The sequence below is a fragment of the Carassius auratus genome, chromosome 1 (assembly GCF_003368295.1).
Source record: "Carassius auratus strain Wakin chromosome 1, ASM336829v1, whole genome shotgun sequence".
Taxonomy (NCBI): Eukaryota; Metazoa; Chordata; class Actinopteri; order Cypriniformes; family Cyprinidae; genus Carassius; species Carassius auratus.
Window position 1 is genome coordinate 3,586,644 of NC_039243.1, and position 26,743 is coordinate 3,613,386.

Consider the following 26,743-nt stretch of genomic DNA (forward strand, 5'->3'; position numbering starts at 1 on the left):
CCAATAACAACAATAGTAAATTTATTGTTGTGATTCTACTAAAGTACCATGGCTAAATTATGGTTACTATAGTAATACCATGGTCAGAAAACATGTTTGAACTGTGGAATACATGTAATCTCATTAGAAAAGTGAAAACAATGTTTACTTCATTCATAATTCAGCTTGTAATCAACAGATGACGTGTTAATGATGACAAACAATACACAGAAATTTAAATCATGGATATGTTCATTCATAATTTGCAAACAAATCAATCTAGGCTGAACTATAGTAAACCGTTTAGAAACGAACAAAGTTTACCAATGTAATTTCATCATCAACGGTAACGAAACGTCAACTGATGTCACGTAAATTATCTTACCTTTGATAGACGCTTGAGAATTTGTTTAATTTAACAACGGAGGCGATAGCTGTTGTGTGTTTTCTTCTTCTTCATATCCCGTGCTCTAAAATTAAATTAACACAATCCTAATCTAAGTGATTAAAGATTTTGAAAGTCTGACAGTCATTAGCTGTCGAGTATTACTAATGTAAATCCCCGGTCGGTTAACATGTTTCAAAAGTTTAACGGTCAAAGCAAATGCAAATCGCGCATTACCGTTTTCATTTTCGTTTAAGGAAACGCACAGTGTTTGCCAAATTTCAAATGGAAATGCAAAGTCAGTTTGCAATTGTGTTTCCCATATCTTACGAGCTATGAGCCTGTCATATTTAAATAGCAATATTAATTACCACATTTGCCTTTTCACTCTCTCTGCACTGTGCATCTAAACTGCCAAAACTCAAATGGAATCGCAATTCCTTTTGCATTTGAATTACCAACGTCTACACGGAAACCTGTCAATCATATTTATTTTATGCATTTTGTCATGATCGTTTATCAAATAATCCTCAACAGTGGTGACAAATAATTATTAATACTGCAGTGAATTATGGGAGATTTTCATGTATAGCAACATGGAGCATTATGTTGATTGTCACCATTGAAAAGATTCATATGCTGGATCTTTATATCTGTGTGTGTCTAAAAAGCACTGGAGTTCAAATTTTTGTATGTGTTACACCTATTTAAAATATATTCTCTGTAAATGTTGTAGTAGCTTTTTTTGTGTGCTGTAGTTTCACTTGACCGGTTATTCAAAATCTAAACTTATGAAAAAGCACATTATTTTGAATATAGTCACCAGCTTATTGTGCCTGTATGCTTAAAGGGGGGGGGGGGGGGGGTGAAATGCTATTTCATGCATACTGAGTTTTTTACACTGTTAAAGAGTTGGATTCCCATGCTAAACATGGACAAAGTTTCAAAAATTAAGTTGTACGTTTGAAGGAGTATTTTTGTTCCAAAAAAAACTCTTCCGGTTTGTCACAAGTTTCGGAAAGTTTTTTTCGAGTATGGCTCTGTGTGACGTTAGATGGAGCGGAATTTCCTTATATGGGTCCTAAGTGCGCGCGCTCCCGTATAGCAGAGCACTGGGAGGCTGAGCACAGCCTGATCAGAGCGAGAGCGTCGCGAAATGTCACAAAAGAAGTGTGTTTTTGGTTGCCAGGGCAAGACAACCCTGCACAGATTACCAAAAGAGAAACAGCATTAAGGGACCAGTTGATGGAGTTTATTTTTACAGAGCATCAACGGAGTGTTTTTGTTTGTTCCCTGCATTTCGGATTGCACATCGTTTATTTCTTAAGGATAATGCAGTCCCAACGGAAAAGGGTCACGATTGTGTGTTGGAACGACATGCGGTGAGTAAAACTGCTTCAAATATCTCTGTGTTGTTAACTTAGGTATCAGCACGTAAGCACATCAAGTAAACAACATGCGATGTTGTCATCAAACTGCACTTTCCACATGTACAGCTTAAAAAAAAAAAAAAAAAAGACGACATAAAGTGGAACTTAGTCATTTTCCAAAACCGCTAAGCAAATATATACAGTTTCAGTACATACCACATAGCATACCGCCTTTGCTGATGCTGTTCTTGTTAAATTTCAGCCTCTGGATCTGTGTCACAGCTTCCACATGCTCTCAACTCAAAATCCTACTCGCGCTTGTGATTCTTTAGCTCCGCCCACACGTCACGCCTCTAGGCGCTCGTGTTTTTCCGGGAAAAATCGGTACAGACTATCTTTCTCTTATAAATATAATAAAAATAAAGACTTTTTGGAGTTTTGAAGGATGCAGTACTTCTCTATAGGTACTCAAGATTAACAGGATATTGAGTGAAAACAAGCATTTCACCCCCCTTTAATGTATATCACTGATTCTCTACAACACCACATATGGTATAAAGAGAGAGACATGTCACAACTAAATCAACCACTTATTTCCATGATGGTGGCATTATTTTAACCAATAAAACATTGACATCTGATCCTCTGTAATTCTTAATAACAGCAGGTGTTCATCACTAATGCACAATCATCATTTAATTAATCACTAAATTATCTAATTTACTTTACCTCTTTGAGGACTTGGGATTTGACTTGAAACTCCTTTGTGACTTGGAAGGAATGACTTGATTCCTCCTCTGGTGAAATCAGATTCTGAGTTCATGGGTGGAACAAATTTATGGCAAAAAAAAAAAAAAAAAAAGATAAAAATGCTAAAAGTAGGGGTGGGCGGGATTGATCTAAATATCGATAGTATCGATGTCAACACTGCAGCGAACAGAGTGAGCGAGACTGATAGCACATTGAAGTCTAGGAGGGGGCCTCAGGGAATGTACTTGCACAGGTATATTTGTCCTTTGTTTGTTCTTCAGTAATAATTGTGTTCACTTTATTTCATTTGCTTTTAAAACCAGAAAAAAGGGACATATTTTGTTTCTTCATTTTGTTGTATTTTTTTTTTTTAGACTGTAAAGAATACATTCTACAGTGCCTAATAACTAATACTTTTGTGGACTTCAATACATTAATAAAAATTATTGCCTAAATAATTGATCTTAGTTTTTCTTTTTTTCTTTTTTTTTTTGAGTAAAAAGTATTGTATTGGTACTAACCCTATATTTATTTAGTATCGAATCGATATCAAATTTTGCAGTATTTCCCACCACTAGCTACAAGGTGTTTTTGACTACATGCTGATGTTAGAACTTTCATCATGTATTGGTCTGATAAAATGGTTTTAACTGGAGTCTAACTTATTTTGATAGCTTAATATTAGTGACTATAGCAGATCTGTCTCACAACACATAAGATGTTACTGATCTACATCATAAGCATTTTTTATCTATTCTTTTTAAATTACACTGTTTATTACCCACAAAACAATTAGACACACAGAGACTTTAATAATTGGGGTGTAAATATCAAAAATGTTGACATTCTTAATACCACAATGCATTCAAGGTGTTTTTTATGATGTTTCCAGAATTTATTTCAGCATGAAGCACCTCACCATTATTGAGGTTCATATGCTGAATCTTATGTTTGTGTGACAAAAGAACCCCCCGCCTCAGACAGTTGACCCACTGATTCACTTTAATAAATAAGCAAGTAACACTGTACATTAGCTTAAGTGAAACCAGGTGACTAAATGACATATGTGATCATGTCTCAATCATCAGCACACAACAAACAGCATTTAACCACATGATCCTTTGCCATAATAAACATTAGAGCTGCTAAAAAAGTCACTGAAGTCAGGTGTCAAATTGCACAACTAAAGTCAACACTTACCAGCATTATGTTAACATCAAACCAAATTATTACTCTTAAACAGACATCAACATCTAAACATTTGCTTAAATCTGAATTAGAATGTCAGAGAATATTGTTCTAATTATTTTTCAGAAAGTTTTTAGAGAATGTTATCCTATCTTTTGATGGAACGTTCTGGGAACAAAAATAAAACTAGAACTAGAACAAAATTGTTAGAACAATACATGGTGATGTTCTTAGAACATTTTTTAGAACACAGAAAGGCTGTGAGTAGTGATGGCAAGTTGAAACCTCATGAAGCTTTAAGCTTTTCAGCCAAGCGGTTCACAAAAGGGTTAATTTTAGGAAACTTAATTTTCTCTCAATGCCACCTGGTGGCCAATGAGTGTAAAACAAGCAGATATATTACAGACAGTTTGTGACTTGGAAGGAATGACTTGGTTCCTCTGATGAAATCAGCTGCTGAGTTCATGAGTGGAACAAAAATATGGCAGGACTTTTACTTTCTGACCCCTGGACTTTACACCTCTGTCTGTAATATATCTGCTTGTTTTACACTCGTTGGCCACCCGGTGGTATTGTGAACAATTTAAGTTTCCATAAATTAATTTAATCTGGAATGTACTGCATTTTTGAGTATGCATATTTTGAAGTGTACTGCTTACACAAATTTACCAAATACATCCATTATGAGCTTTCAATTGAAAAACAGTTATCTGTCATCAGCAGAGGTGTGACTTTCAAGCCCCAAGCAAGTCTTCAAATCATATCCCAAGTCTAATTAACAAACCAAATGTTGACTAATTGAATGATGATTCTGCACTAGTGATGAACAACTGCTGTTATTGAGAAGTACTAAGGATCAGATGTTGATGTTTTATTGGTTAAAATGATGCAACCATAATGGAGATCAATGTTTGCTTAAGTTGGGCTCTTGACCCTTGACTTGTGTTCAATTTTTTTTATGCAGTATTTGTATGGGGTGCTGTAAAGCAGAGAAACACTATTAACTGTCTATATGTGATAAACTAATTGTCATGACCTGGTCTGAGTAAAATTAACATTCGTTTTATTTTGAGTTTTGCATAATCAACCCAAAAATTACAGTGATTAAATTTTAAGTCTATTAAGTGCATACAAAATTAAAGCACCACTCCTCTGTAGACACACATATACATCAAGAACCAGCATGTGACAATCAACAAAATCAACACCAGAGTAAAAACTCGTCATGCACTGCAGTATGAAAAATGGTCACCATTGTTGAGTATCGTGTAATAACTGTGCATGTCTAAAAGCCTGAACTGACAGTTTCCTTTTTTTGTGTTTCAACGCTGAAGCATTGCAGTGGTGTTTGTTTGGTGGGGACTTTTCTTTTTTCTTTGCTTCAGTTCAGTAATAGCTGAGTGTCAGTCAACAATGCAAAGATAAAGACTATTACATTTTGTTCAATCATCAGAAGTTTTAAATAGAAAAAAAAAAAAAAAAAAAACATAAAATCATCTGTTACTGTAAGGTTTGATTCAGCAGTGCATACGCATTTGTTGTGAAAACAATATATCAAGTGTTTTGAATCAAATTCATTTAAATTAGCAAAAGAGACAAGAGACTATCTAAAGCAAACCTTGACCACAATTATGGTGGCATAGTGTTGATTGTTAACAGCAGGTGTTAATCACTGCACAATCTTCATTTAATTAGCCACTTAATTATCTCATTAACTTTAACTCTTTGAGGACTTGAGATTTAACTTGAGACTACTTTGTGACTTGGAAGGAATTACTTGTTTCCTCCTCTGTTGAAATCAGATGCTGAGTTAATCAGTGGAGCAAAAATATGGCAGGACGTTTACTCTTTGGCCCTGGACTAACCAAATCTGATCCTGTGTGCTGAATGCTGATATCTGTGAGTGAGTGAATGAAACAAAACATGTTTTAAAAAGTTAACAACAACTATATTTATACACTCTTAAAAATCAACATTGTTTCATTGTACTTTGGTGAACTAACATCTTGACAGTTAGCCTTCCCTGCAGGTTAGTTTCCCATTTTCTTTTTGCAACCAAATTAACTTGAACAGGCCTCAGGTGGGACAGATATATGAGAGCAACATGTTGACTTCATTAGCAACGATGATAGGTCCTGGGTGAATGTCTTCTCTTAGATAGTGACAGGAAGTCATCTGCCAGACATCTAAGAAGATGATTCCTTCAATATCTCTGAACATCTCCCGCATCACTGTGTCCAACTGCAAAACGTACCAATCACTTTGAAAAATATTCTGGAAAAATACAACAAAAAGAGCTTTTTAGCTTAGTGTGCTTGCATAAACAATAATATACCTCTCCTACCATGGAAATAAATTATGATAAACTGTCTAATAGAAATTATGGTTTACCCTTTTTTTATCTGTGTTAAAGGCTTAAGATTACAGTATATCAGTTCAAGCATGTTAATTTCACTGGGAATCAAACCCAGGTTTGTAGCGTTGCAAGCACCGTGATCTACCGCTTGAGCTTCACCACAGAACAAATCGTTAAGCCCTGATGATTCTTGACAATGAGTGATGGGGGTGACACATTACAAGTAACGCGAGTCATGTAATCTGATTATATCTTTCAAGTTACTATTAAAGTGATGTATAACTTTCAAATTTACAACAACATATCTGAGTGACCTTTTAAAATAAGTAATGCAAGTTCTAATTCATTCACTGACACTTCCTGCCCCGTGTTGAAAAGTTGCCAAAAAAAAAATATTTTAGCTATATGTTATTAAATACAAATAAGCAAGTTCAGCCCATGTGACAAAAGTACACAGCTAAATCTCCAGTTAAATCAACTCTACATACAGTGAATATTGTCCCAATCTACAGAGAGTTAAAATGAAAGGTAAATGAGATAACTAAGCGATCAATTATGTGCTGATTGGTCACTCTGTACCCTACTTTTAAAGCATTCATTTGATTTAAACAATAAGTCCATATCCCCCTTCCTCAAATCTTACCCTGGAGGTCCAATGCACTGCAGAGTTTAGCTCCAACCCTGATTAAAGTCAGCTGTCTGCCATTTTCGAATGATCCCAAAGACATTGATTGACACTGATTAGCATGCTCAGGTGTGTTTGATTAGGGTTAGCGCTAAACTCTGCAGGAAAGTGGATCTCGAGGTCCAGATTTGAGGATTCCTGCTGTATGGCTAATACAATATGTCACTTATGCAGAGGTGGGTAATCCAGGGGCCAAAGAGTAAAAGTGCTGCCATATTTTTGTTCCACCCATAAAGTCAGCAGCTTATTTCACTAGATGAGGAACCAACTTGTCTTGAGTCAAATCCCAAGTCCTCAAAAAGTTAAAGTTAATGAGATAATGAGATTGTGCAATAATGATTAACACCTCATATTATTGAGAACTACAGCGGATCAGATGTTGATGTTTTATTGGTTAAAGTGATGCCACCATCATGGAGAGTTGTGCTCCTGACCCTTGACTTGTTGTGTCAGATCGTGTCTGTATGTCCTCATGTGGTGTTGAGGAGAAAAGAGATCTGTGATATGTGAATAACATGCAATCCCAAATGAGCTGGTTTAATTATGTCTTAAATAATGTTGCTTCTTTTTTTCCCACATGTTTAGGATTTGAATAATCCCAGTGAAACTACAATTTACACAAAAAAGCATTGTTCTAATACAGGGATCCTCAAATCTGGACCTGGAGATCCACTTTCCTGCAGAGTTTAGCGCTAACCCTAATCAAACACACCTGAGCGTGCTAATCAGTGTCTTTGGGATCATTCAAAAATGGCAGACAGGTGACTTTAATCAGGGTTGGAGCTAAACTCTGCAGTGCATTGGACCTCCAGGGTAAGATTTGAGGAAGGGGGCCATATAGTTACAACAAAAAAATAAATAAAAATAAAATAAAATAAAATAAACCTATAACATTTAGCATAACGTATTTATTTTACATGAAAATTCTGACCTTTTTCTTGCAAATGCAAGTTATTATCTCATAGTTCAGACTTTATAACTTAACCCAAAAATTGCGAGTTAGTTGATTCTGAGGAAAAAATGCCAGAAGTGTGGGATATAAACTCATGATCCTGAGCCGAGTGGAAAAGAGAGAATGAAAAGTTTATATTTCTTATCAAAGGTGTGAGATATAACCTCGGAATTGCAAGAAAAATGTTACATTTAAATTTTTTATTCCACAGCTTACACAGACAGCTACGTTAAAAGTGCCATTTTCTGTCACCAGATAGACTCCACCCACAAAAAAAAAAACTAAACATCACCACTAAAATTAATCTGAAAACCCAACCTTTGTTTAATGTCAAACTGCAGTGTTAGTCTTTTTATTTCTGTAGCTGTATTGGTTACAGCAAAAACAGTGAAATAAATATATCATCAGGTGACGTTAGTTAGGAGCCGCAGTTTTCTGACAAACTACGTAATATCACGTTCATAATACCGCATGCGATTTATGTGCGATTATGAATGCAACATTGCTCAGCTTGTCAGTGTGCTATGACTTCCCATCACACTAGATGTGCACTGACATTGTTCAGAAGTCAAATGTTGGTTGAAAGTGAAAACCCAACGTCGGGTAACGTAAATACTCAAAAAAGAGTATTACCCACTGCACAAGATTTATTTCTGTCATAAATATAAATAAGTTCTTACTGACATTAACAGAGGTGTTGACGGTGTATTGAAAACAACAGTTCAGTTTGATGTCACCATTATGGTGATCAGTACTTAGGCAGTATGACTCTTTTCAGTGTTACTGCTCATTTTGTAAAAGCCGTGAATAAAATATAATCAGGTGATGTTGGTTTCTTGCTGATATTACAAACCTTTCCTCATGTAACAATGTAGGAATTTAAAAGTCAAGAACATAACTAAAACAAACACTGATCCCCATGACGGTGGCATTTTTTTAACCAGTAAAACATCACCGTCAGATCCTCGGTAATTCTATGTGAACAGCAGGTGTTCATCACTAATGCACAATAATAATTTAATTAGTCATTTACTTATTTAATTAGTAAAACTCCAACTATGCATTACAGTTATTAAAAGATGGTCACCACTGTTGAGGATCATATGTTAAGTGTTTATGTCTAAAAGCCCAAGTTTGTATAGTTTCCAGCTTTGAAGCATCATGACATTTGTTTAGTGGAACTTTTTTGTTGTTGTTCTTGCAGTAACCACTTGATGTCAGACAAAACACCAAGCAAAGAAAGACCATAAAAAAAAAAAAAAAAACATTTCCCAAGGAACTATTAGGAGAAAATTGTTAGCCTGAATGCAATGTAAGTTGCTTTGGATAAAAGCGTCTTCTAAATGCGTAACTGTAAATGTAAGTATAAAAAGTATCTCAATTAGTTATTGTTTATGGAGCAAAATATTCTAATATTTTGCTTTTAAAAGTAATCTGCCCCAGCACTGTAAACTTTAATGTATAACAAATACCATAACAATACCATATTTTCTTGTTAAAAACAAAGTATGACAGGAAAGAGAACACATGCACCTTTAGTCCTGCAGTGTTTCCAGACTTTATGATGATGATGGTCTCTGGAGCACGGCTCAGCAGTGCAACAACAGACTGACGGATTTTGGCCACTTCATACACATAAAATGTTATCGGGTGAAAAACCAGGTGAGCAAAGAATGTGAAGACAATGACTACATGATGTCCACCAGCTATTTCATCAATATCATTGCTGATATAATGCAGGTCAGTTATGAGCATTTTAGTAAATCTCAAAGGTACACCGTGTGGCTTCCAGTGAATAATGGTATTATTTTTCAACTCCACAGCCATCAAGGGTCCACCTGTACGAGGAGTGTGGAGGTCCAGCCTTTTTATGCCTAGTAAAGATATGTGAAACAAATATTATAATTGTAACCTGAGAAAGTCATACAACTTTGGAATGGAAATCTCATAAATAAACAGAGGTGGGAATTCCAGGGCCAAAGAGGAAAAGTCCTGTCTTATTTTTGGTCCACTCACAAACATATCAGCTGATTTCACCAGAGGAGGAAACAACCCAGCAGGCACAGGATGTCAAGCAGGGGTGCCAGTAAAGTACTGTTAATTTACAGCTTTCAACCATTAATTTACCACTCTTATTTTTACAGTATTTAACCGTAAATCCTGACATGGAAATGAACTCCACTCCCAGTACGTCAAACAGTTCGAGTTTAAAAGCTAGCATTCCTACGATTTTAGTACTATGAACTTATTTAATTTGAGCCCACTGAGAAAGAATATTTCTAAATATAAAACTGCAAACACTTAAGTGTAGTAGCAAAGTTTGTAAATCAGAATCAGAATCAGAATGAGCTTTTATTTGCAGGTATGTTTACACATATGAGGAATTTGTTTTCGTGACAGAAGCTCCGCAGTACAACAGAGAGACAGAACATAAAACACATAATAAAAGAATAAAAAATAAAAATAAGTAGAAAGTGAATGACTATATACAAATGACAATTGTAGGCAGGTATATTACAAAATGCAGTCATGTATGTACATGTATATTATGTGCAAAATGTAAGTGTATACTAAGTATGTGTGTTAGATAAATAAAGTGTATGTGTATATAAATATAAAGTGTAGTGTGTTCCACAGTTATTGTCAGCTGTTCATTAGATGGATTGCCTGAGGGAAGAAACTGGTCCTGTGTCTGGTCGTTCTAGTGCTCAGTGCTCTGTAGCGTCGACCAGATGGCAACAGTTCAAAGAGGGAGTGTGATGGATGTGAGGGGTCCAGAGTGATTTTGACAGCCCTTTTTCTCACTCTGGATAAGTACAGTTCTTGAATAGAATGGAGGGTTGTACCAATTATTCGCTCAGCAGTCCGGACTACCCTCTGTAGTCTTCTGAGGTCAGATTTAGAAGCTGAGCTGAACCAGACAGTTACTGAAGTGCAGAGGATGGATTCAGTGATGGTGGAGTACAACTGTTTCAGCAGCTCCTGTGGCAGGTTAAACTTCCTCAGCTGGCGAAGGAAGTACAACCTCTGCTGGACCTTTTTCACGATGGAGTCAATGTGAATGTCCCACTTCAGGTCCTGAGAGATAGTGGTGCCCAGGAACCTGAATGACTCCACTGCAGTCACAGTGCTGTTCATGATGGTGAGTAGGGGGAGAGCAGGGGGGTTTCTCCTGAAGTCCACAATCATCTCCACTGTTTTGAGTGTGTTAAGCTCCAGGTTGTTGAGAGTACACCAGACAGCCAGCTCTTTTACCTCCTGTCTGTAAGCAGACTCGTTACCATCCTGAATGAGGCCGATAAGTGTGGTGTCATCTGCAAACTTCATGAGCTTGACAGAGGGGTCCCTAGACGTGCAATCATTAGTGTACAGGGTGAAGAGCAGTGGGGAGAGAACGCAGCCCTGGGGAGCTCCGGTGCTGATTGTACGGTTGCTGGATGTGTATTTTCCCAACCTCACTAGCTGCTGCCTGTCTGTCAGGAAGCTGTTGATCCACTGACAGATGGAGGTGGGCACAGAGAGCTGATTTAGTTTGGGCAGGAGGAGGTTTGGGATGATCGTGTTAAAGGCTGAGCTGAAGTCCACAAAAAGGATCCTCACATAAGTCCCCGGTCTGTCTAGGTGTTGCAGAACATACTGCATCGTCCACAGACCTGTTTGCTCTGTAAGCAAACTGAAGAGGATCCAGCAAGGGTCCAGTGATGTCCTTCAGGTGGGCCAGCACCAGTTTTTGCCTGGTGCTTTTTTCCTTTTCTGCTTCCGGAAGACCTGGCGCACCGCATCCTTGCTGATCTGAATTGAAGGTGTGGGGGAGAGGGGGGATGCAGGAGGTGAGAATGGTGAGAGTGCTTGATTGAAGAGGTGTTCAGGATGGGTTGCATGAGCTGTTAATGGTGTGAATGGTTGTTTGGAGAGGCATTCAGGGCTGGTTGCAGGAGTAGTGAATTGTGTGAATGGTTGTGTGGGGAGGCATTCAGAGCAGGTGATGGGTGTTCTTTCAAACCTGCAGTAAAACTCATTCAGATCGTATGCCAGTCGTTGATTCTCTACAGTGCTGGGGGGTGGTGTCTTGTAATTGGTGATCTTCTTTAGACTTTTCCACACTGATGCGGAGTCATTGGAAGTGAACTGAGTCCTTATTTTTTCAGAATAATTCCTCTTTGCCACTTTGATCTCTTTTTCCAGTGAGTATTTAGCCTGTTTATACAAGACATTGTCCCCCTTCACGTAAGCATCTTCTTTGGCCTGACGGAGCTGTCTGAGTTTTGCAGGGAACCACGGTTTGTCATTATTGTAAATTAGTTGAGTCTTTGTAGGAATACACATATCCTCACAGAAACTGATATATGATGTTACGGTCTCTGTGAGTTCATCCAGATCGGTGGCAGCAGCTTCAAAAACACTCCAATCAGTGAGGTCAAAACAAGATTGTAAATCCTGCTCTGCTTCATTAGTCCATCTTTTTACAGTCCTTGCAGTTTAAACTTTACAGTTTAGCTGATTTTAGTTTCTGCCTGTAGGACGGTATAAGATGAATCAGAAGGTGATCAGAACGTCCCAAAGCTGCTCATGGAAAAGAGTGAAATGCTTCCTTTATTGTGGTGTAACAGTGATCCAATATATTACTGTTTCTTGTGGGACATGTAACATGCTGTCTGTATTTTGGCAGTTCACGGGAGAGATTGGCTTTATTAAAGTCCCCGAGAATGATTAAAACAGAGACGATCTATTAAATACTTTGTATATATAACTTTCACTCAAATCACTGCAGTTAATCTTTACAAACTAACTACTATAGCAACACTTTAAGTCAGTCTAATAGATCATGCCTGACAGAAACAGCCATAATCACTTGACTATCAAAATTAACATTGCTATAACAGTGGTACCATAAAGATACAAATACAGCAATGAAACAAAACCTAAAACACAAAAGTCAAGGGTCAGAAGACCAACTAAAGCAAACACTGATCTCCACAATGGTGACGCTAAATGAAACTAACATTATCATCTACATCTCTGTAATTTTCAATAAGATCTTTTGATCTCTGATCAGATAGAAATAAAGTCAGTCTGGTTAGTAATGAGAGAAGTTGATAAAGCTGTTTGTTGATTGTATAAATCTTCAGTTGATTTCATCTAAAGCTGTGGCTGAAGTCAGTTGTAGTGCATGTGTTTGTCTTGTTTCTTTTTTCTTTAGTGATTCCACTCGTTAACAGCAGCTGTTGATCATTGTCTGAATTCACTCATTAGTTTTCATTCTCTCTATCAGGTGGACTATATTAGTAAACTCATGTAGGCAATCATGAGTGAGGGTGTAGGGTGTGATTTGAAACACAGCCGCTGAGTGTAGACTTTGAACGTTGCTAATTTACGATATATAGCAGTAGGCTACCTTCTCGAAAGCGATGAATATTACCCAGAATGCACTGTTTTACTGGAAAACAGTATGTTACACTGTAAAAAATTGTGCCGTTAAATAACAGTAATTTACTGCCATCTTGCAAAACTATAATAGCAGAGAGGGACAAAAAGTACTAAGCCAACGCGTTTCCACAACGCGTTTTCGGTCAGAGCCAGAAACGCAGGTGCAGAGCAGTGAGAGGCGCTTGAAACTGCACCGGCAAGTTTAAAAGTCTGGATTGCATTCTTATTTTGGACCATATGCCGCGCCACAGGAGAAAAAACATCGTCGCCAAAACAGTCAAAAATAGAACGTAAAAGGAAACGTGACCGTAGATTACAGAAAACAAGAGTTAATGTCGGGGAAGCTTTTTCTAGGTGGAAAGAGCTAATGCTGGATAAAGCTTTCAAAAGAGACGCTGAAGTGGCCAGTTTTCTTCTCGACAGGTAAGTCAGTGTTACAATCTATATTACAATATTTTTTTTTATATCTAACAATGCACATTATTCAGAAAATATAACGAAGCGAGGCGCTGGAGAGCAAAATTAGTTTGAATGCAAAATACAATTTCAGCACTAGATGGGAGTGAAAATAACAATAAAAAAAATACATAGTTGTTTTAAAGTCACGTTCAAGAGCCCAACTAAAGTAACACTGATCTCCATCATGGTAGTGAAAAAAAACACCTAAACCTATTTAACTCTCAATAAGATCTTCTGTAGACATCTGACAGAAATAAAGTCAGTCCGGTTAGTAATGTGAATCTGGTGAAGCTGTTTTATGAGTTGTTTAATCAGATCTTGAGAGATTTTATGAATTATTTTATTTCAGTTGATTTCATCTTAGGGAGTGGCTCAAGTCAGTTGTATTCCTTGTGTTTCTCTTTCCTTTAGTAATTCTGTTTGTTAATAGCAGGTGTTCATCACTAATGCTCAATCATCAATTAATCACATGATTATCTCATTAACTTCACTAATTCAGTGTTACTCAAACACTCTGTAGTGTGCACACATTATAAGTCTTCATTTAAAACTGAGGATTTTGTTGTGGGGTTTAAAGGGTTAAAGATTTAATGTGAAGAAAAAACAGCATGAAACATAATTTAACAGTAATAAACTGTAATTAATTTACAGGAAACAAACTGTAGAAAAACAGTTATTTACTGGCACCCCTGCTGCCAGTAAATAACCGTTTTTCTACAGTTTGTTGCCGTAAATTAATGGTTGCCAGCAAAAAAAGTGTTTTTCTACAGTTTGTTGCCGTTAAGTCAAGGAAAAACAGTAATATACTGTTAAATGTAAATGTCAGATTTACCAAATGAAAAAAAAAATAATAATTTTACTAAAATATTTGTGAACATCCATAGAAAAAAAATGTATGCAAAGTCATACACTGATAATGAGAGTAAATACTGAACTCAACTGTATTAATGTGTTTTCACAAGAGAGATCTGTTAGTTTAATGCAGTTTTGTTGTTCACCATTGTTCTGGAGAGTAGAGCCTGTGCTTCAGTCAATGATGAGCCACAATTTCTGATTTTCTTCTGCTTTATATAAAGACGCTGATACAGTGGTGATCTCTGTGTTAAGTACTTCAGCACTTACATGTGTGCTATAGTTGACAATTAACTGCGGTGATTTAAGTTAAAGTCATGCATTTAGTTTCTTTACTACTACACATTAAGTGTTTGCATTTTTATATTAAGAAATATTCCTTCTCAGTGGACTCAAATGGAATAAGTTCATAGTACTAACATCATATGAATGCTAGCTTTTAAACTCGAACTGTTTGAAGCAGTGGGAGTGGAGTTAATTTCCATGGTATAATTTACGGTAAAATATTGTAAAAAAAAAAAATATATAAGAGTGGTAAATTAATGGTTGAAAGCTGTAAATTAACAGTACTTTACTGGCACCCCTGCTGCCAGTAAATTACTATTATTTAACGGCAAATTTTTTTACAGTGATCACGGAAGCAGCTTTACTGATTAGATGCGCATGATCATATCGTTAGATATATCGCCCAGCCCTACATCAAAGGAATGCTAGCTTTTAAACTCAAACTGTTTGAAGAAGTGGGAGTGGAGTTAATTTCCATGGTATAATTTACGGTAAAATACTGTAAAAAAAAATAAGAGTGGCAAATTAATGGTCGAAAGCTGTAAATTAACAGTACTTTACTGGCACCCCTGCTGCCAGTATATTACTGTTATTTAACGGCACAATTTTTTACAGTGTACCTTCTAGAAAATGATTAAATTTACCCAGAATGCACTGTCTTCATGAAAAACAGTATGTTACTGTCCAAATTTGGCTGCAGCAGGGTGTTTCTCTTCTAAGTGGCACTTCAGTAAACAATTTTTGCATGAGTTTTTTTTTTTTTTTTTTTTTTTACCAACTTCACATGTATAATCAATTTTCTTTGGACATTCTGCCTGAAAAGTGCACCAATTGAGTTTTCAGTATTTTCATATTTAATAACAGTATTTTCACAAAGTTTTGGGTATATATATATATATATACCTCCTGTGGGCTCACCACCTGCAGGAGGGAGCGTAAGGGGCCGGTGCATAGTGGATCGGGCGACAGTCGTAGGCGAGACCCCCGACGACCCGATCTCTGGACACGGAATCTGGCTTTAGGGACGTGGAATGTCACCTCGTTGGTGGGGAAGGAGCCTGAGGTTGTGCGGGAGGTCGAGAGGTACCGACTAGAGATAGTCGGGCTCACCTCAACGCACAGCTTGGGCTCTGGAACCACACTTCTTGAGAGAGGCTGGACTCTCTACCACTCTGGAGTTGCCCATGGTGAGAGGCGGAGGGCTGGAGTGGGTTTGCTAATAGCCCCCCAGCTCAGCCACCATGTGTTGGAGTTTACCCCGGTGAATGAGAGGGTCGCTTCCCTGCGCCTTCGAGTCGGGGATAGGTCTCTCACTGCCGTTTGTGCCTACGGGCCGAACGGCAGTGCGGACTACCTGGCCTTCTTGGAGTCTCTGGGAGGGGTGCTGGAAAGTGCTCCGACTGGAGACTCTGTCTTTCTACTGGGGGACTTCAACGCTCATGTGAGCATTGACAGTGACACCTGGAGGGGCGTGATTGGGAGGAACCGCCCCCCTGACCTGAACCCGAGCGGTGTTCTGTTATTGGATTTCTGTGCTAACCACGGTTTGTCCATAACGAACACCATATTCAAGCATAAGGGTGTCCATCAGTGTACGTGGCACCAGGACACTCTAGGCCGGAGGTCAATGATCGACTTTGTGGTCATGTCATCAGACCTTCGGCCATATGTCTTGGACACTCAGGTGAAGAGAGGGGCGGAGCTGTCAACTGATCACCACCTGGTGGTGAGTTGGATCCGATGGCGGGGGAGGAAGCTGGACAGACTTGGCAGACCTAAACGTACTGTGAGGGTCTGTTGGGAACGTTTGGCCGAGCCCCCTGTCAGAGAAATCTTCAACTCCCACCTCTGGCAGAGCTTCGACCGGATCCCGAGGGAGTCTGGAGATATTGAGTCCAAGTGGACCATGTTCTCCACCTCCATTGTCGCTGCGGCTGCTCGGAGCTGTGGCCGTAAGGTGTCCAGTGCCTGTCGAGGCGGCAATCGCAATGGTGGACACCGGAAGTAAGGGATGCTGTCAAGCTGAAGAAGGAGTCCTATCGGGCCTGGATGGCTTGTGGGACTCCAGAGGCAGCTGACAGGTACTAGCAGGCCAAGCGGACTGCAGCCCGGGTAGTCGTGGAGGCAAAAACTCGGGCCTGGGAGGAGTTCGGTGAGGCCATGGAGAAAGACTATTGGTTGGCCTCAAAGAGATTCTGGCAAACTGTTCAATGCCTCAGGAGGGGGAAGCAGTGCCCTACCAACACTGTTTACAGTACAGATGGGCACCTGTTGACCTCAACTGGGGATATCGTCGGGCGGTGGAAGGAATACTTCGAGGATCTCCTCAATCCCACCGACTTGTGTTCCGTTGAGGAAGCAGTGGCTGGGGACTCGTCTGTCGTGGTGAAGAAGGAGCTGAGCTGTAAGGCAAAGCTCTCGATTTACCGGTCAATCTACGTTCCTACTCTCACCTATGGTCATGAGCTGTGGGTCGTGACCAAAAGGACAAGATCCCGGATACAGGCGGCCGAAATGAGCTTTCTCCGTCGGGTGGCTGGGCGCTCCCTTAGAGATAGGGTGAGAAGCTCGGTCACTCGGGAGGAGCTCAGAGTAGAGCCGTTGCTCCTCCACATCGAGAGGAGCCAGCTGAGGTGGCTCGGGCATCTATTTCGGATGCCTCCTGGACGCCTTCCCAGGGAGGTGTTCCATGCACGTCTCACCTGGAGGAGGTTTCATTTACATGATAGATTAATATTATTGAGTTAAAATTTAATTTTGAAAATTGAGTCATACTTGCCCGGCATGTTTCTTTCGAAGTACTCAAACCACTGCCTCGTAGTGGAGTCTCCCATCAAATAGACAATCTTGTTTTTAAGACAATTTCCCATTTGTGCAGAACTGAACTGTCGAGTGTTGCATACAAAAGACTTCCAGACATCTCTCAAATAAAACCCTGAAGGAACTGGTGTCATCGTGCCAGTCCTGCATTTCTCCACTGTGCCTAAAAACAAAGGGAGATTCACTTGTAAAAAACTTTGTTGGAGCTATGTTAATAATTTTGTAACTACATAAGATTTCAGATGATATATGTTCTCTGATATGTGATCCGTGTATGTTTTGACTATTTCCTTTTTGAAAATATAAAATAAATCCATACATAAATTTAATACATTATATTGCCTACATGAAGAATAATACTACCATACGCAGTAAAAGCCAGAGTGTTAAATTAACACTTTCCGGAGCATATATGGTCCCACTCCAAAAGAGTGTTAAAGTAACACTGAAGCAGTGTCAAACATAAGCAAACATGACATAACCTCTATTAGTTCAAAGTGGTTAGTAATGCACAAAGTTGGTGATGCTGTTTGAGATGTTTTATCATCTGTTGAGATCTTGAGCGATTTAATATATTTTATTTCTAGAGGTGGGTAGTCCAAGGGCAAAAGAGTAAAAGTGCTGCCATATTTTTGTTCCACCCATGAACTCAGCAGCTGATTTCATCAGAGGAGGAACCAAGTCATTCCTTCCAAGTCACAAACTAGTCTTGAGTCAAATCGCAAGTCCTCAAAGAGTTAAAGTTAATGAGATAATTAAGAGACTAATTAAATGAAGATTGTGCATTAGTGTTGAACTATTGCTGTAAACAATCAACATCACTGAAGAAAAGAGAAACACAAGAACTACAACTGACTTTAAGCACAGCCTTGGATGAAATCAACTGGAAGAAAAAAAAACTGTGCCACCATAATTGTGGTGAGTATCTGCTTCAGTTGAGCTCTAGAGCCTTTAAGCAGTTTCTATAAATTAGCTTCAAAGTAAATGCATTATTGTTTTGCAGCAAACAGTGATGCAATGCGGATGTAAATCTTGAACTGACAGACCACTTTTGCTTTTTTTAATGCTTGTGTGATCTTCCTTTAAATTTCTTGATTAAACTTTTAGATAAAATAATTTGTGGTTAGACAGGACTGCTCTCTTTTCACTGCTCTGTGTGTGCACTTTGGATGGGTGGAAGGTAGAGTATGAATTCTGAGTTTGGGTCACCACACTTAACTGTATGTCACTTTCACAAAAAAGAGAGAAATCTCATTACGTAAATGCCACAATAATATTTCACTAATAAGGAAAAATAAAATGCAGTGTGGGATTAGGCATTTAGCCATAACCATTTGTCATATGATCCTCAACAGTGGTGAAAATATTTACTCATACTGCAGTGCATTATGGGAGTTGGTAACACTTTTTAATAACTGCACACTATTAATCATTAATTAAGCATTAGTAAACAGATAATTCATAATTTATAAAGCATTAATAGACAGTAATAAGCAGTTTATAAATACAGATATAAATGCTTTATTCTAGATTTAAAAGCATATCTATAATGTGTTTAATAATTGTATTTTCATACATTATTCATGATCAAGTTATCATTTCTCAATTAAGTATAGCATTATTTACAAACCAGTTAGTTAGGAGTTGCCAGTGATTCATAAGATCACAAGAATGAATTTAGTAGTAATCAGTTAACTATTTATGTGAGCTCATCTAAAGTGAGGACTAGTTATGCCTTGTAAAGCATTTATAAAGGATATTTAAAGGCTCAGTTATCTTCTAAACAAAAAACGGAAACAAACACAACACAGTGATACAGAACATATAAATATTAAAAGCCTTTAAATCTCATTTGTAAAAGCTTTACAAGGCATAAATAGACCTCACTTTAGATGAGCTCACAAAAATAGTTAACTAACAACTACATGTTTTATAACTACCCGAATTATCCCTGAATTACAGTAGAAATACATGTTAATAAACCATTTATTAACACTATAAGTAACTATTACTATATGTCTGAATAAAAAGATGTATGAATGCACATTTAAATAATTTAATAATCATTTACTTACAATTTCTAAGTGATCTTATGAACCACTGACAACTCCTTAATAACTGGTGTGTAAATAATGCTATACTTAATTTAGAAATGATAGATTGATCATTAATAAAGTATGAAAAAAAAAATTATTAAACACGTTATAGATATGCTTTTAAATCATGTATAAAGCATTTATATCTGTATTTATAAACTGCTTATAAATGTTTATTAATGCTTTATAAATGATTAATTAACTGTTTCCTAATGCTTTACTAATGATTAATAGCATGCATTTATTATAAAGTGTTACCTGGTAGTCTTTAATGTATTGCAACATGAAGCATTTTGTTGATTGTCACCATTGTAGAGATTCATATGCTGGTTCTTGATATCTATGTGTGTGTCTAAAAAGCAAGCACTGGAGATCAGATTTCTACATGTGTTACACAAATTTAAAATTCAATTTCTGTAATAAATATTAGAACAAAACTTTTTTTGTGTATGCTGTAGTTTGCTACTCAGGGATTATTCAAAACCTGAACATGTGAAAAAAGAGAAAAGAACATTATTTGAGATGTTAGCAAACCAGCTCATTGTGACAGTATGTTCTTCATATGTCATAGATCTCTTTTCTCCACATGAAAACGCAAGGAGCTACAGAGAGAGATCTGACACAACAAGTAAAGGGTTGATGACACATCTAATTCAAACACTGATCTCCATGATGGTGGCATCATTTTAACCAATAAAACATCAACATTGGATCCTCTGTAATTCTCAATAACAGCAGGTGTTATTCATTAATGCACAATCGTCATTTAATTAGTTAATTAATTATCTCATTAACTTTAACTCTTTGAGGACTTGGGATTTGACTCAAGACTAGTTTGTGACTTGGACGGAATGACTTGGTTCCTCCTCTGGTGAAATAAGCTGCTGTCTTTATGCACTTTAAAAAGTGATTCTCTATATTTATTCAATAAAAGTGTGTCAAAAATTTACAAGCAATATCATTAATTAAATTTAACACATTTTAATTAAGTAGAAATAATAATTCAAAATGAGTAGAATAACATGAAAAAATTAAGTAAAATTTACACACAAATATTGATTTCATTGGACAAAAAACAAAAAAACCCTACACTGTTAAAAATCACTGTAAAAAAAACGGCCAAATTCCGACAGTAAAATACTGTTTTTCATTTAAACAGTGCATTCTGGGTAATATTCATCGTTTTCGAGAAGTAGCCTGCTGCTATATATCGTAAAATAACAACGTTCAAATTCGACACTCAGCGGCTGTGTTTCAAATCACACCCTACACCCTCATTCACTATTCCCTACATGAGTTTACTAATATAGTCCACCTGGCAGAGAGAATGAAAACTAATGAGTGAATTCAGACAATGATCAACAGCTGCTGTTAATGAGTAGAATCACTGAAGAAAAAAAAACATAACAAGACAAACACATGAAATACAACTGACTTCAGCCACAGTCTTAGATGAAATCAACTGAAGATTTAAACGATCAACAAACAGCTTCACCAACTTCACTCATTACTAACCAGACTGACTTTATTTCTGTCAGATCAGAGAACAGAGATCAAAAGATCTTATTGAGAATTAAAGATATTTAGATGATAATGTTTCTGTTTCGTTTAGCGTCACCATTGTGGAGATCAGTGTTTGCTTTAGTTGGGCTCCTGACCATTGACTTTTACACTTTACATTTTGTTTTATTGCTGTATTTGTATCTTGTATCTGTTACAGCAGTATTAATTTTGATAGTCAAGTGATTATGGTTGTTTCTAACAGGCATGATCTACTAGACTGACTTAAAGTGTTGCTATAATAATCAAATATTAATTTGGTGTTGAAATATTTGAGTCAATGACACTTCAATTTAGTAAGATTGAAAAGTAGTGAGATAACCAGTATTTATGGATTTAACGAGTAGTTTTAGTTAAAAAGTATTTCGGGCAGCAGTCCCCACAACACTCAAAGAGAGAAATCAACAATCAGCATATGAATCTCAACAATGGTGACAATCAAAAGGTTCATGATGCAATGCATGCTGGGTACCAGCACAGGATAAAACTCATCCATGATTCCCAGCATGCATTGCGGCATGAATAAATTATGCCCCTGAATTGTTCACTTATTTTCTTGAATTCTTATGTGCTTATAATTTTGCATTTGTTTTAAGTTTTAGTAGCATGTGTTGTGATGTTCAGAACTGATCTGTTCATTTATTTTGTGGATTGTCACCATTGTTGTGATTCATACGCTGATTCTTGATATTTCTGTCTAAATTTCAGCAAAGGTTTTTTTTATTTATTATGAGTGACATTTTCTTAACAGTCTTTCATAACTAATGGCTCAGCAGTGTTCTTTCTCATGCTGTAGTATCAATATTCAATAAGAGAAGAGATATGGGATTAGATCAGAATTAATAGTATTTGTTCTTGTCAATCTATAAACAACAATATCAGATTTTTTTTCTTCTGTGTACTTTTGTTTTGCTATAACAGGTTCCAAAGGCGCATTGTCACAGCATGAAAAAAAAAAAAAAAAAAAAAAAACCTTAGTTGTTGAAAAGTCACGTTCAAGAGCCCAACTAAAGTAAACACTGATCTCAATCATGGTAGTGAAAAAAACACCTAAACCTATTTAACTCTCCATAAGTTCTTCTGTAGACATCTGACAGAAATAAAGTCAGTCTGGTAAGTAATGTGAATCTGGTGAAGCTGTTTTAGTAGTTGTTTAATCAGATCTTGAGAGATTTGATGTATTCTTTTATTCAGTTGATTTCATCTAAGGCTGTGGCTGAAGTCATTTGTAGTTCTTGTGTTTCTCTTTCCTTCAGTGATTCTGCAGGTGTTTATCACTAATGCTCATTCATCAATTAATCACCGAATTATCTCATTAACTTCACTGATTCAGTGTTACTCTAACACTCTGTAGTGTGCACACATTATAAGTGTTCATTTAAAACTGAGGATTTTCTTGTGGGGTTTAAAGGGTTAAAGATTTAAGATGAAGAAAAAACAGAATGAAACATAATTTAACAGTAATAAACTGTAATTAATTTAATTTAATTTAAATCATATGTAAAGGAGATGAAACACCCTGTGTTTGGTATCTATGGATTCAGAAGACCCTAAGCTACCATAAGCATGCATGCAATATGTTTATATAAAGGAAGTATGAGTGAAAAATTTTACAATAAACTAGAGAATTTCAAAAATGAAAATTAGATTTTTGTCATTTATTACTGAAAAACACACAATATAGAATATATATAATATAGTTTTTGAACAAAGAAAATATATTTTTTCAAACTCTTTGCTTGACAGAAATGTGTTATTGTTTAATCAAATGTGTAAAGAACAATTAAATAATTAACTTTTTTTAAAAACAGTACCTTTCCAGTAATTGTTCCAGAGCTTGTTCTGCAGTAAATCTTTTACTGCTTGCCATTTTGATAAAACAATTCTGTAATAATGCTGTATCTCTCTCGAATTTATCTCTTTGTGCTCGCTAACACTCCGATCACTTTCTGCTTTCTCCACGTGATGCTGATTCTCCGATCGCTCGAATTTAGCTCTTTGTGCTCGCTAATACTCCGATCGCTCTCTGTAACACTCCGATCGCGTTCTGCTTTCTCCACCCTGATGCTGATTCTCTGAACGCTTATTGATTACATGTATTTTACTTTAGTCCAGCCAGCTTTTACAAGGCTACAGCAGAGCTACAGAGTCCTCTGAATCGCTAGAAGACATAACCTTCCTCTGATTGGGTTAAAAAAAGACTCCTCCCAGCGGCGATTTTTCCATTGGCTGTTGCGTGTTGAATCTGCCTAGCACAATCGTTTTCATTGGCCTGTTTACTCAGTGGTATTGCGCAATAAGGGAAGTGTTTAATATACAAACTGGACACCGCTGTTTTCAGCGGAGTCTGAGGAAGACGGCAAAAAAACCCGCATCTCTCTAGCATTAATAGTTTTTGAGATAACTAAACATTTGTAAAAGTATGCCATTTTGGGCGGTACCGCCTAATCCGTGCCCAGAGGGTTAATTAATCACATAATTATCTCATTAATATTGACACTACACACACACTACTACATATGTAATTTTATCGTTAAGTTTATAACATATATAAAAATGCACGTCAAGTCAAGTCTCCTTTATTTATATAGCGCTTTAAATAAAAAAGAATTGCGCCAAAACAACTGAACAACATTAATTAAGAAAACAGTGTGTCAATAATTCAAAATGACAGTTAAAGGCGGTTCATCACTGAATTCAGTGATTTCATCATCTCAGTTGAGTTTAAATGGTATCTGTGCAATCATTTACAATCAAGTCAAAAATATCGCTGTAAATGAAGTGACCCCAACTAAGCAAGGCAGAGGCAACAGCGGCAAGAAACCAAAACTTCCACCGGTAACAGAATGGAGAAAAAACCTTGGGAGAAACCAGGCTCGGTTGGGGGGTCAGTTCTCAGCAAGGTCACAATGGCAGAATAATCATCTGTTTCCTGTGGTTTTGTCCCAATGATCGTCTAAGACAAGGTCTTTAAAGGGGATCTGTAACTGGGGCTCTAGTTGTCTTTGTCTCCGCTGTCTTTTCAGGTAGTGATGGCAAGATGAAGCCTCATGAAACATTAAGATTTTCAGCCAAGTGGTTCACAAAAGGGTTAATTTCTGGAAACTTAATTTTCTCACAATGCCACCTGGTGGCCAACAAGTATAAAACAAGGAAATATATTACTGACGGAGGTGTAAAGTCCAGGGCCTGTATTAATAAAGATTCTAATCCTCTCAGAAAACTCTTAATTTAGCTTAAAAACTTTTACATAGGAGTCTTAGCTTAAGAGCGGTTCGGGACCGATCTGAGAGAAACTCTGAGTAAGGAAAAGACAAAAACTTTAATCTTAGTGAGGAGGCGGGGTTGACCCTGTTGCTATGTATGACACAATCTTTTTCAAACTGTGATTGGTTGGTGGTCAAAGAAGGAAAAAGAGTAATTTTAAGTAGGGCTGGGCGATATATCTAACGATATGATCATGCGCATCTAATCAGTAAAGCTGCTTCCGTGATCACCGCTAAAATCGCCATCACATAATTGGAGTTGCATTTAATAGACAGCAGAGGTGGGACTTTCAAGTCACAAGCAAGTTTTCAAGTCATATCCAAGTCCTCAAAGGGTTAAAGTTAATGAGATAATTAAGTGACTAATTAAATGAAGATTGTACATTAGTGATGAACTTCTGCAGTTGACAATCAACATCACTGAAGAAAAGAGAAACACAAGAACTACAACTGAATTTAGCCACAGCCTTCAACTGAAAAAAACAAAAACCAAAAAAAAACACTATGCCACCATATTTGTGGTCAGGGTTTGCTTTAGGTAGTCTCTTGACCCTTTTATTAATTCAAAGCAGTTTGATTCAAAACAATTTCAATATTGTTTTTGCAACAAACATGTATGCATTGCTGAATCAAACCTTGTAGTGACAGATGATTTTATGCTTTTTCTGCTTATAGCTCATGTTGACTTGGACATCATGAGATAGTCTTCTTTGGATTGTTGACTAAAATTCAGCTTTTACCAGAGGTGAGACTTTCAAGTCACAAGCAAGTCTTCAAGTCATATCCCAAGCCTTCAAAGGGTTAAAGTTAATGAGATATTTAAGTGACTAATTAAATGATGATTGTGCATTAATGATGAACAACTGCTGTTCTTGAGAATTACAGAGGATCAGATGTTGATATTTTATTGGTTAAAGTGATGCAACCATAATGGAGATCAGTGTTAGCTTTAGTGGGGCTCTTGACCCTTGAGTGTCATGTTAGATCTCTTTATGTAGCATTGCATAAGGTGCTGTAAAGCAGGGAGAAGAAAGTAATATGTATGTGATAGGTTGTCAGATTACAATCAAATTAATATTAGCTCTATTTAAATTTAGCATAATCAACCCAGTAAAACTTCACTATGGAAAATAAATTAAAGTAAGTGAATTTTAAATCTACTAAGTGCATACAAAATTTGAAAAACTATTCTCTGTAGACACACACAGACATCAAGAACCAGCAAATGACTCTCAACAGTGGTGACAATCAACAAAATGTTGCATGCTGGGTAAAACCTTAGTAAAAACTCCCGTCATGCACTGCAGTATGAAAAATTGTCACCACTGTTGAGGATCGTTTGATAAGTGTGTTTGTCTAAAAACCTGAACTGATTGTCTCCTTTTGTGTCTTTCAACATTGAAGCATTGTGATTTTTTTTTAACTTCAGTTCAGTACTAGTTGAGTATCAGTCTACTATACAAATATAAAGACCATTTCATGATGTTCAGTCATCATGAGTTATAAGCAGAAAAAGCATAAGATCATCTGTTACTGCAAGATTTGACTCAACAATTCATTCATGTTTACTGCGAAAACAATATTGCAATTGTTTTGAATCAAGTTGGTTTGAATTTAGTAAAAGGGTCAAGACACTACCTAAAGCAAACCCTGACCACAATTATGGTGGCATAGTGTTTTTTTTTTTTTTTTACTTTTTTTTTTCAGTTGAAGGCTGTGGCTAAATTCAGTTGTAGTTCTTGTGTTTCTCTTTACTTCAGTGATGTTGATTGTTAACAGCAGATGTTCATCACTAATGCACAATCATCATTTAATTAGTCACTTAATTATCTCATTAACTTCAACTCTTTGAGGACTTGGGATTTGAGTCAAGACTAGTTTGTAACTTGGAATGAATCGTTTGATTCCTCCTCTGGTGAAATCAGCTGCTGAATTCATTGCTGGAATAAATGTATGGCAAAAATTTTACTTTCTGACCCCTGAACTATCCCAGCAGGCACAGGATGTAGACTCCAACGTCAGTTAGACGTTGGATTTTGGTTGAAAATGAAAATCAGGTTGACGTCTAAATCCAACGACTGTTTGACGTCAAGCTCCAACGTTGGGCAGATGCTGAATTTTGGCTGGAATAAACACCCCCACAAAAAATCATAAAAAAAGTTGAAATGCATGGCAGTACACGTATTACCAGCTTCACTTATTACTAACCAGTTTGACTTTATTTCTATCAGACGTCTACAGAAGTTATTTTTGAGAATTAACAGAGATTTAGATGTTGATGTTTTATTTGAAAATGTTTGATCACCGTTATTG

General features: G+C 36.9%; 1 protein-coding gene across 6 annotated transcripts in view; it reads right to left on the reverse strand.

Moving 5' to 3' along the window:
* Positions 1-3,468: 3,468 nt before the first annotated feature.
* LOC113116411 (NXPE family member 3-like) overlaps positions 3,469-26,743 on the reverse strand; it is an 80,740-nt gene continuing 57,465 nt past the window's right edge. For 5 of the 6 annotated variants that reach the window (XM_026284886.1, XM_026284747.1, XM_026284818.1 and 2 more), the window contains exons 7-9: positions 17,468-17,671; positions 9,199-9,539; positions 3,469-5,946 (exon numbers count right to left, since the gene is read on the reverse strand). In XM_026284886.1, the coding sequence (XP_026140671.1) occupies positions 5,749-5,946; positions 9,199-9,539; positions 17,468-17,671 (743 nt within the window). In that variant the 3' untranslated portion in view covers positions 3,469-5,748. The remainder of the gene's footprint in view (positions 5,947-9,198; positions 9,540-17,467; positions 17,672-26,743) is intronic. The other variant, XR_003294055.1, reaches the window with a different exon arrangement.